This window comes from Aphelocoma coerulescens, chromosome 8, assembly GCF_041296385.1.
Source record: "Aphelocoma coerulescens isolate FSJ_1873_10779 chromosome 8, UR_Acoe_1.0, whole genome shotgun sequence".
NCBI classification, from domain to species: Eukaryota; Metazoa; Chordata; class Aves; order Passeriformes; family Corvidae; genus Aphelocoma; species Aphelocoma coerulescens.
Genome location: NC_091022.1, coordinates 15743317 through 15755289, shown reverse-complemented (window position 1 = coordinate 15755289; position 11973 = coordinate 15743317). Strand labels below are relative to the sequence as shown.

Below are 11973 nucleotides of genomic sequence, written 5' to 3'. Positions count from 1 at the left end.
AGGGCCGCTGCTCCGATAGACCACAGTGAGGGGAGGAACAGGGGTGTGGTGTCCAGTCCCCCGGGAGTGACTCCTGCAGCACTGACATACAGGGTGTGGTGGCACCCTTGGTGCTTTGTGGAAGCAAGTGATCATGTTAGGAATAAAGTGAAAAGTTGGGACATCAGACTGAGTTTTATGTCTCTGGAGACACATATTTGGGGTGAATGGATGGTAATGTGTGAAGGCAACAGAGGGAAAACTTTTTGTGTTAATCCAGACTGTACTCTTTAAATAAAAAAAACTCAACAAACAAACCCACATTTTTCCCTGGAATAATGAGTACTTCTTATTGGAGTAGGTTTTAAAAATCTCATTTGTCACTCTAACTCTTTTATTACACTAGCTTTTTACTTGAGTTGTGTAATTACTGAATAGCTAATTTAAAAATTACCATGTGATCTCATTGGGAAATTATTTCTCTGTTCAAAGGAAGGTGGGTTTTAAATTAAACCTCTTTTAATGAAATATTTTTTTAAATTTAACAATGTCAGTACTTTGCTACTTAAATATTTCTTGAAGTAATAAGGTAGAAAACTTGAAAATAAAAGTAGAGGAAAATGCATCAGGGAGTATAAATGATACCTGCAATTGTAAAGCTTGTGTTCATATTAATAACTTCATTGCTATTTTAAACAAGACACTAAAAAAATACACTTAAATGTAATTAGGTGCAATAACATACTCAGAGTAGTGATAGTGAATGTTCTGGAAGTTACTGTCTCAATAATAGTGACCAAAGGAAGCTGTAGAGTGTAAAAAAATAATGCTTCCATGCTATTAATGTTTTTGATTTTGATTAGGGATATGGATTTATTGAGGTTCTATATTTTTATTAAAATGAGATCCTGCCTAGCTGTCTGAAGAAATGAGGCAGTAGGTTCATCTCTCTTGAAGAATAAGTAATGGAAACGAGTAGGGGAGGGAGGAGAAGAAGGGAAACATCAACAAAGGAGCCAGGGGAAGTCAGGAGCAGAAACATTTCAAGCTTCCTACAGGAGCCAGTCACGGAAATATGTCACTAATAGGGTGCAGATTTTGACAAGATGAGAACAGGCACAACCGCTGCAATTGGACATATGAGACAGGGCCTGGCTGTGAAAAACCCTGGAGGCAGTCAATGTGGCTGCATGTTTATAACCAGCTACTGGCAGGTTTTACTGGAAGAAGCCATCCCTGAGGGAAATCTTGCTGTGAACTTGGCTAATTCAGGTACAGTTAGAGGCTGAGGACTTACAGGGAAAGATGTTCTTCCTGGGTCCTTTGGGGGGATGCTGAAAGAGGCTGTGTGGGTTGAATGAGAGCCTGAGCTGGAAGAAGCAGAAGGATCTCGCTGGTGGGAAGATTTCTCATTATACGTTGCAAGGAAGAGATCTGCAGCACATCTTTATGCCCTGAGCTTTGCTAAAAGCTCAGCTGTAGAGCACTGGAGGACACTCACCATCAAATAAGGGAAGGGCAGCTCTCTGTGGCAGTTTGTAAGGGACTTACTGGGTGTAGGCCATGAGGGAGCATATGCCATGGTGAGTAACACCACACCTAAGGGTTGTGGAAAGATTTTCAACTGGCCAGTTCCTGCTTCTGTCCTGTCCAGCAGGTTGTTCTTTTCTTGTCATTCTCAAACATGAACACCCAGACAAACAAACTATAGAAAGCATGGTTAGTTGTATGTGGATAAATTCTGTGTAATTAGAAGATTATTCAATTGACTCTTGGGTCTGATAATGTGTATTACAAGGTTCTGAAACTGTGTGGCAATGGCTACTAACCTGCAAGATAATCAGCTTTACAAAACTGAACCAAGAGGGTAATCTATCACAGCTGTTTATTCTCACTTCATGCAGAAACTCTTTGTCCTGAGTTGCCACATAACTAGTGATCCAAGTTAAGCTTATAATCACGTTCTTATCATCACATACCTCTCAGCAGCAGCCTTCTCACACTGCAAAGCTGAGTCTGCTAGAAATAGCTAAGCTATTTGCTGCCATATCCATCATACATACACTTATGAAGTCCTCTACAGTTGTTCATTATAAGTAATGGCAGTAATTTTATTATCTGTATTGCTGTTAGGGCTGACAGAAAAGTAGCAGAACAGTATCAGCCTTTATTCACATATGTGAAGAAGAATGTGGTTTTAAAGCAGGCTTATTACAGCGTGCACTGTTACACATTCACTTGTACAAGGAGAGGACATAAATACTGTGTGAGGGAACTATGTGAGTGTATTTATCCACTTGAAATAGTTGGATACCTTTTTCAGATGTCAGGGAGCAAAGTGGAACAGGGGAATAGGGAGCATTAGTAGGAACATGCTTGCTTGCAGAAACTTGCTTAGAGGAAGGAGCCAGGGAATTTATGTGCACAGGAAAAGCCTTCCCTTTCTCACATCCATTCCCTGTGTGTCTGTGTCCTGGGTTGAGGTGTATTCTATTACCATCCTCATGAGCTGAGGAAATCAGGTGGGGCAGTGTTTCTTTGCCTCCTCCCCCCAGACTATCTTGCTGTTAATGGCCCATCATTGTCCTGCCGCATGACTCAGAGATAACTCCCTCCAGACTATCTTCTGTTAATGAGTCTAATCAACACTTGGCCTCATGACTCATTACCCTATTGTGAGATGCTCCATCCAGAGGGAGGAACCAAGCATCCCATCGTGGATATAATCTGGGACTCTAAACACTAGAGACATGCTTTCCACTGGATTTCCAGAGGACAGGAGTTACACAGCCACCACTGGACTTTCTGAGGAAGAGCAGACCCCTTCTACTACAGGATCACTACTTCAGAGGACTGCTACCACCACCCTGCCCAACAGGGACTCAGGTTGTATCTTGACTCTGTCAGTGTTTTCTTTTACTTTCTTTTCCTTTTTTTAAATTTCCATTAAATTGTTATTCTGACATGGTGCCTCTCACTGGTTTGTTTTCAAACTAGCACAGTCTGTCTCCACAAACAGAAAAAAACCTCTTCGAAACAGGATCTGTGAGCCCCGTGACTCTGGTTACTCAGCATTGTTGGATGATAACACACTGCAGCTAGGAAACAAGTGCTTCAGGCTTCCAGAACTCGTGTAGTCAGGGGTCACTCTTTTGCCATTTAAGGCACTTGTTTGCATTTCTGTGGGTGTCTCTTCTCCCTCCTTCCCTCCCTCCATATTCAGAACAAACCAAGAATCTCTTTAAGTAATGAAGTATGATTTATAGCATTATTCTGTGGTTTATGACAAGCAACTGCATGGTCTAGTTCAATAAATGCTTTGCTGTAACTACAGGCTTTCCTTTTCCCATTAGCTCTTCCCTTTTCTGAGCCCAACACTGAACGAAGCTGAGGAAGCAGAGCGCCACGGGGAAGGGAAGTAATGATGACAACTCTGGAATGTTTTTAAATCTACTCCCACGAGCTCTCATACTTTTGATTGCTATTGTAAGATTCCTTCTCCATACAAAGCTTATGCATCAGCAGAAAACACTTTAAGCATTTATTGCTCAGTATGAAGTAAACAGGGTTCTGGGGGGGGAATTCTGGTATTTTTCTTCCCTCTGTAAAAAGAGGAATTAAAGAACAAAAAACCCCCCCCATAAACCACACTCACACATTCATGGGAGTCTTAAACCATCCACAGATGGTATCCATAGCACAGCAGGGATGAAAAATACAAAATACAATTGTGTACAGATGGTTAGATTGGGACATTAACTTTGTAAGGTATTTCTTCTCATGAATACAACAGGTATCTTCTTTTAAGGCATGTATGAAATGGTGAGATCCATAGCCAATTAGTTCCAAGTACAAGATGTTTTTTTTTCTATTCTCTTAATTGTGTGTGTGTTTTGTGTATGCTGATCACTATCATTAGTAGTCTCATCTCTGGGGCAGGCCCTATAATGCCTTGGTGCCACAAGCACAAGTACAGGCAGCACTGTGGGAATGGAAGGAGAAGCTGTGAATGCAAACCCTGACTAACTGCTCGTGTAAGTGGCCAGAGGAAATGGGACTCAGGACTCTTCAAAACCTCCAGTTTGTGAACTGTGGCTTCTCCTAGTTTTATCCTTACAGGTGCCCTGCTAGCCTACTTGACACACTTGTTAGATTGTGGCAGCTTGCCCACACTGCTATCACAAAATAAGTTTCCTAAATGTGTATTTAAGTTAGTTCTGGGATGAATACTGTACATTGTTTTGAAAAGGAAAAGAAAGACTTATGTTTCCAGTCACCTTTATTTCACTAGAAAAGTATAAATTACCATCATAAATACAGGTATCACCAGTATAAAAATTAGATTCTCATTTATACAATAAATACTAAAAGTCAAAGCAACAGGTATCTCCAAATCCCATCACCAAGATGATTTGAATCCATACCACAGAAAACATTCATCAACTGTCTAATTAAAAATGATGCTCAAAATGCAGTAAATACTGCTACCTATTTAGTGCTTGCTGAAGTGAGTTACTACTGACTCAAATCCTGCCAAGCATTTGTTCTAACACGTACTTGGAACTATCAGGTTCCCCTGTCTGTATAACTTTAGATGTAGTGTAATTGGATATACATTCCAGATAAATAGCAAATACCTGCTTCAATAGTGCTTCTTACAAGTTGCCAGTGTAGTAGTTTCAGTTTGTTTACCTTTATCTACATCCAAAGATAAACAGACTAAGTTAATTTTATCCAGGAAATGCAGAAGTAATAGTAGCAATTTTGTCACATCTGACCTAACAGATTATTTCACCAGTTAATATTGTTAAAAGACACATAAATACAGGGTTTGTTTCATAGAAACAGAAAAATGTTCCTTTTAGTTAGGTCAAGGACACCTATTTTTCAAAAGTAGTGTTTTTTCCCCTCACAAGTACCGTAAATCTTCTGGCTCAATAAGGCCATACTGATCAAGTCAAACATACCTCTAGTTCAGAATCCTGTTTCAGACAGGACAATAGAAGGGGCTTGGGAACAGTCCAGGAGCAATCCCTCTGCAAAGAGACCTTGACAGTTTAGAGACGGGTAATCACCAACTGTGTGAAGTTCTGCAAGGGAGTGTTGGATTCGGCACCTGGGATGGGACATCCCTGGGCGTACGGGCGGACTGGGGAACGAGAGGCTGGAGAGCAGTGCCACATAAAGGGACCTGGGGGTCCTGGTCAATGGCACATTTAACATGAGTCAGGCATGCCCTGGCAGCCACAAGGGACATTCCTGTCCTGGGGGACAGCAGGCACAGCATCGCCAGCCTGGCAAAGGAGGGGATTGTCCCACTCTGCTCTGCACTGGGACAGCCTCACCTCGAGTGCTGGGGGCAGTTTTGTGTGCCACAATATAAGAAAGACATTGAGCTATTAGAGAGGGTCCAAAGGAGGGCAACAAGGATGGTGAAGGGCCTTGAGTGGAGGCTGCATGAGGAGTGGCTGAAGTCACTTGGTCTGTTCAGCCTGGAGAAGAGGAGACTGAGGGGAGACATAGTGGTCTTCAACTACCAAAGGAAGCAGAGGGTCAGGTACCAATCTCTTCACTCTCGTGACCAGTGACAGGACTCAAAAAACCAGTATGACACTGAGTCAGGGGAGGTTTCGGTTGGGTATCAGGGAAAAGGTTTTCACCCAGAGGGTGGTTGGGCACTGGAACAGGCTCCCCAGGGAAGTGGTCACAGCACCAGCCTGGCAGAGGTCAAGAAGAGTTTGGACAACGCTCTCAGGCACATGGTGTGACTGTTGGGGATGGTGCTGTGCAGGGCCAGGATGATCTTGATGATCTTGATTGAGTCGAGTTGGGTCCCTTCCAATTCAGCATATTCTATGATTCTGTGATTGTAACAGGTCACCAGAATGCTCTTCCAGCCTCTGGCCACTAATGACACAGAGCTTCCTGATACGTGGATTTTTCTTCTGGACTGTCTAGTGGAGTTTGTAATCCACGTAAAGTTTGGGCTTCAGAATTCCTGTTTCAGGGAGCCTAAAAGGCTCCACCCAATTACCCAATTTAGGTTTTTTTTTGTTGCTGGGGTTTTTTTACTTTGGTACTGCCATTAGTGTCTGCAATACTTTTTCCTTAGACACCATTAAGCAGCTCCTTTTCTCTCACAGCTCTTGCTTTCTTTGCTTTCTTGCGTTTACACAGAACCACTGATAGGACAATGGCAAGAGTGATAACAGCAACTGCTATCACTGCTATGATGATAAAGACTTCTGTTCCATATTCTGTAGGGGAAAAAAAAAATCCAAGATTCAGCTATAAGAACCCACAATGCCACAGTGCCACAAACTCTTAGCAGTCATTCCTCTGAATGAAAAAATGCCTTCAGTGTTTTATAGTCTCACAGAAGTGGAATCACCACTTCATTGTGAACTGAATACATTTTAACATGAATTTATCGAACTGAGGTAAAGCTTTATTTCACTTGGTTCATTCTAGGTTTTATCTGCTTTAGTTAGTGTGCTAAAGTACCATGATAACACCATAAGAATAAGTCAAACCATTCCCCTGCCTCTACATTATTTCTGTCCAAGTGAGAATCTATTCTAGGTTATAAGCTAGAAAACACCAAGAGAAGATTTTTCTATTTAAATTGTAATAAAATTGTAATTTATCACTTTTGTGCAAATTTTCTGGATAAGAAAGTGTCATGGGTCTTTTTCCTTATTTTAGGTCTATTAATAAACTTCGTTTTATTCTTTCAAGTTTGGTGCCTGCTTTGCTTTTCTCCTAATTCTTATCTCACAGAAGGTAAACAGTAATGAGCATTTTGGACCAAACCACTACAGAAAGCTAATTTGAGTTCATTTGCCATTTTAGAAGAGCTTTTCTAGAGTGCAAATATTCTTACCCGTGGAGAAGAAAGATACAGTACAGCAGTGTGATATTATTTAAATAATATTGATGACTTCATATTGAAGAAAGTGTCATCCAAATGGCTAATCTGAAATGGCTGGCTGATTGACCTATACTTGCTAACTTATTTACCAGTAAAGAAGTCAATCTGCCAACCTCTGACTTTGTAACAGGAAAGAAAGTCTTACTCTCATCATCTGCTTTTGGCATAACTAAAGGTCAGTTCATACTACAAGTAAATGGATATGCAGGTTTCCAGCACTTCCATGTTTTAGAGCTAATCCTTCAAGCACTTACTATAGCACCTGCTATTGGAAGGATCTGAGAAAAACAATGGGAAAGCAAAATGAAGCTGAAGGCTAGTGATGAGATCTGAAACCTCAGACACCAGTCATCAACTCAGACAATTTAACCAAAACAGTTGGGCAAAACCCAAAACCCAGCTCCAACTAACTATGGATGGTGGACTCTTACTTGGAGCGAGTTCCTCCCATGCGTCTCCATGTTCCAACTGTGTGTTATAACTTACATAGCAAATAGTTGATTTCATAGCAGGCATCACAATGAGAAGATGTGGGGTTTTCACGAGAGCATTAAAGACTGGTGCCAAACGTCACCCAATACTCACCGTCCAGGGTGCTCCTTCCTACACTGGTACAGAGCACCGTGCTCTCCTGGCCGTTCCGGTTTTCTCTGCGGGAGGGAATGATTCCCTGCACATAGAAGCAATAGTTCTTTCTGCTGTCAACGCTTACTTCAAATGTACGGCTTTTTGTTGTTACATCTTTCTGCAAAGGAAAAACGTATTTCAAGTGTCAGCTCTTGAGGTAGCACAGAAATTGTGTAACTGTACAGAATATAACAATTATTACAGAATAAAAACTAGTTACACCTTACCTTTCCAGAACTTTGATCTTTCCAGTAATAGAGTTTGTATTCCAGGTCATGCTGGAAAATATCCTGAATACTTTGAAAGCTTCCATTAGGAAATATATATGGTGTAAGTGGATCTTTGAACACAACAGTCAGTTTGGAACCTTTTTGTGAATAATCCTTTATCTCTGGTTTTCCAATAACAGCTAAACAAAGATTTTTAGAATTAAAAAACCAATATCGTCTTTTATACATGACTCTTTTTCCTTCCTCCCTCCATTACCTTCCCTCATCAAAACTATTATAAGTTTACAAAGCCACAGTAATACAGTGAAGTCCTAGATTGTAGACAAGTATCTTCACCTAGAACATAATGTTAACAAAATGGTCTACTCACTGCAGAGAGAAACAAATGGTAACTAAAACCTTACACCCTCCCCTACAACAGGGAAAGCTTTATGCCTGAATATCTTCTCTCCAGTATCAGCACGGCTACTGTAAAAATCTACATAAAAACTCTTTAAGCTCAATCTAAACCTTGTCTAAATCAACATAAGTAATATTGAAAATAAATTTATAGTAAGATTTAATTGGCAATCCTACTTACTCTGACTATAAGGTGTAAATTTTTCAGAGACTGCAAAAGGTGGCTCTTCAAAGTTATCCATCTCCATGGGCATTACAGACAATATGTGTGCTGTATAGGTCTCGTTTACGTTCCTGAGCACATCAGTAACATCACACTCTGTTTCTGACGTCAGTATGCATTTTCTCTTTACGTCAGATGTCCGTCTGAAAAGAGCAAGAAAGAAGTGTCAGCACTTTCAAACCAGATACTTATATGTTTAGATATGCTGAAAAACATTTTTCTCCTCCAAGAGTATAGATTTCCCTCATGCAGTAGAACAGTCTTACAAGTATTAGGCTGAAATGGAGAAGAGAAAACCTCAAAAGCCACTGTCCTATACAGCTGTATTTCACAATTCAAAGCAGAATCAAGTAAATCAAGTATGATCTGTATTAACAACAGATATATGCTATAGGACACATATATGAATCCAAAATTCAGTCTTTTACATGAACTGAATAGAAACCTTAACTGATTCTGATTTTGCATTTTTCCGCAGTTGCAGAATGTATTTTAAAAAATATAAGATGCATAAATCACTTTGAAGGTGCTATGCTTGATGCATTTGAAAACTATTGCCTTAAGAAACATCAGTTGTTATGGGAAGCTCTATTGACACTGATTGTTTAATGTGACAACAAAGTCTCCATATATATGTCATTTGGTTTGGCATCTATGCAAATGCCACTAAGCACCAGACAGTAATAGCAAATTTCAATGCAGAATCACAATTTTAAAAATATTGACCCGACTCATGCACTTCTCTTGATTTTTAAATGATAGAAAGCAGGTCCATTTACTTGTGAAATAGCAATGAGACTATGAAAAAAGTGTTAATTTCTCATTTTACTCCCTCACAAGAAGGAATGAAAAAAGATTAGCTATTACTCCTTCAATTCTTTTCCTTCTTTTTGCTGGTGAATTAAGGAGAAGAAAAATTGGGTGATCTCAGCCGGAAGAGCGAGTGCTGACTGTTTGAATATTAACAAATAGGTTTTCCTCAAAGTAGATCAAGTTTCATTTTTCAGAGTCACCTGAACTCCTTTCTCACTTCACCAGATTTCTTATGTCACAGATAGTTGGGGACAAGAGATGCACTGAAAAGGGACAGAGGTCTGATCTTTGCGATGGAACAAATGTGCTCTGTAAATGTACCTACACAAGAAAGCAAACATTTAAGCACAATTCCTCTGGAACAGCAACTTCAGTCAAAAGAGGTGCCTCTGCTGCAGAACTACACCTGATTCTATACTGAATCTTGGGCAAACAGATTTCAATTTTTTGCAAGCAAAATGTCTGGAAAGAAACTCCAAATTCAAAAATTTAATAAAATTTGTTCTGCTAAGTGTGTGCTTTTAAGTCCATTAATCTAATCCTTTCTTAAAGAATGAAAGAGCACATTAAGCCATTACACTGGTATTTCATCTGTTAGTCATGAGAGAACACTCATTTTTATGCCACGTTTAGAGACAGTAGAGACTACAGTACCACTTTTCCATTAATATGTAGGACGTTTGATGATGCATTTTCCCTTTAGGGCATGTTTAATAATGCCCTATATTAAAATGGGAGCTAAAACCAGCACAGATTTATTACTGAACTTCTTAGAAGGTTTAGTGCAGTTCTGAAAGAGGCATTAGACACTTTACAGAAGTTGGCTACGTTTTATGTCCACAATATCTTACAGGTTACATAAAACATGATGACAGAGGAAGTCTTAACAGAGGTAGACGAACAAACCCCAACAAGACAGAATTATTAATTACTGTGATTCACCGACCAGAATAAAATGCAGACTCATTTATTAGACACCTCCCAAGACTGAAGACACAAGTCCAGACACCTTGAAAGACATAAAAAGGTGCAGTTCTGTCTAATACGTGGTATGTCAGATTGAGCATCAACTCTTTCAAGGTATTCTGGCTGGGTCTCTCCAGCAGCACCAAACCCCAGAAACTGAAATACAGATCTAAAGTTCAACTCTCCATTCCTGAAGTGGGCAAAAACAGAAGTCTAAACCAGATATTTTTATAGTTGGACACTAAGAAGTATTAACAGCTGGGTTGGCAATTTTCCTAAATCCTAACATTTGGGCACTTTTCCTCAGAAATATTCCAACATGCTCTCTTTTAATTTTCTTCAATTGCCATTAATGAACGTATCTTGGTTTTATCTACTTACCCGTGTATTTCTACAGTATAGAAATAGCCTGATGGTTTTGGTTGCCACTGTAGTATAGTTTTAAAGTTGATTGAAGACCAAGTTATATTGACTGCTGTTGGCAGTTCTTCATAGCCTTTAAATACAGAAAAGAAAAGGGTGCCATCAGTCATGTTATATATAAATCCTGTTTCCCTGCAGTCAGTGTTTAGTTAAATGAAGCAGTTGACATTTATTGCAACTTGGAAACGTTTTTTTCTGGGGAAAAGGCTCAGTCCTGGCCTTACTAAAGGACTGCTTGTCTTAGTAAAGGAATCTCTTCTGCCAGAAGTGAAAAATAAGAAGAAAATTGTTTCCTGTCTTGTAACTCCGAAATTGATGAGTTAATTTGGAGTTCTGTTTAATACTTTTTGATTCAAGACGTCTGCAGAAGATACAAAAAAGCTTGAAGATACACATGAGAGTGTGCAAGCACTGAACAAATGCGGTTTAGTTCAAAATCATCCCTAGCTGTATCTGCTGCAGAAAGTGTTAGCTCCTACATTCCCATTTACATATTTTAGAAAGATAAAGTCTTTTTAAAAATCAGCGGTTACCCTACACACCTACTACACCTGACCGGGGCCACCCCGGGATGAGCTCGTGTCTCCCTCAAGCAGACGGGAAGCCAGCGACAGCTGCTTCGGGGAAATGCCTGGGACGAAGCCGGATGGGAAAACCCCTCGCACCCTTGTAACCTCTGGAAAACCCTCACCCGCTTGCCTTCTCTACCTCTTCGACAAGCTCGGAGCTGGGAACAAGGGGAGGAAATCTTGCGGCTTCACTGCAACTGCAGACCCCCGCAGCCGCCCCCGCTGCCCAGCACGGCCGCAGTCAGTGGGGAACCCACAGCAGCACCCAGCCCCTGGCGGCCCGGGCGGCGGAGCGCTGCAGGAGCAGGGTCGGCTCGGAGCCGGGACCCGCCACGGCCCGAGGGCGAGTGTCGCTGTCCCCTTCCCGCCAGCGCGGGGCAGCTCTCCTCAGGCTCCCTCAAGGACACCCTGTCCGGGGGCTCCGAGGGGCCGATCCCCGGCGCCGATCCCTGCCATCCCGCCCGTCCCGCGGGCCGTCACTCACCGGCGGCGGCCAGGCGCCACAGCAGCGCGCTGAGCAGCAGCGCCTGTCGCGGGGCGAGAGCGCGCAGCATCCTGGGCGGCGTGAGGCAGCTGCGGCAGGCGGCCGCCGCCGGGCTATAAGGAGCGGGGCAGCGAGAGGCGGGACTGAGGCCTCGCCCGCGGGGCCGCCCAGCGCGGGGAGGGCACGGACCGCGGCGGAAGGGGTCGGGCACCGCCGATTGAGCAAGCACAGCGAGGGATCTTCGAGGAAAGTGGGGGGACGGGCGCCGAGGGCCCGGCGTGTCCCGCGGGCTCCGGGCGCGGCACCGCGTCACCCGGCAGAGGCCCACC

At 42.0% G+C, this 11973-nt stretch overlaps 1 protein-coding gene across 1 annotated transcript; it reads right to left on the bottom strand.

The window, feature by feature from the left end:
• Nucleotides 1–3581: 3581 nt before the first annotated feature.
• On the bottom strand, nucleotides 3582–11723 carry F3 (coagulation factor III, tissue factor). Its single transcript, XM_069023339.1, has 6 exons — nucleotides 11645–11723; nucleotides 10550–10664; nucleotides 8348–8532; nucleotides 7765–7946; nucleotides 7496–7655; nucleotides 3582–6236 (listed from the first exon to the last, which is right to left on the bottom strand). The coding sequence occupies exons 1-6, from the start codon at nucleotides 11712–11714 to the stop codon at nucleotides 6088–6090; spliced, it is 861 nt and encodes a 286-aa protein (XP_068879440.1). The 5' UTR covers nucleotides 11715–11723; the 3' UTR covers nucleotides 3582–6087.
• Nucleotides 11724–11973: the final 250 nt, after the last annotated feature.

Coding starts and splice junctions, on each gene's coding strand:
- F3 (XM_069023339.1), bottom strand. CDS start 11,714: ATGCTGCGCGCTCTCGCCCCGCGACAGGCGCTGCTGCTCAGCGCGCTG. Junction 10,665..11,644: donor GTGGCGCCTGGCCGCCGCCG/GTGAGTGACGGC, acceptor CTGTATTTAAAG/GCTATGAAGAACTGCCAACA. Junction 7,947..8,347: donor ATTTACACCTTATAGTCAGA/GTAAGTAGGATT, acceptor ATCTTTGTTTAG/CTGTTATTGGAAAACCAGAG.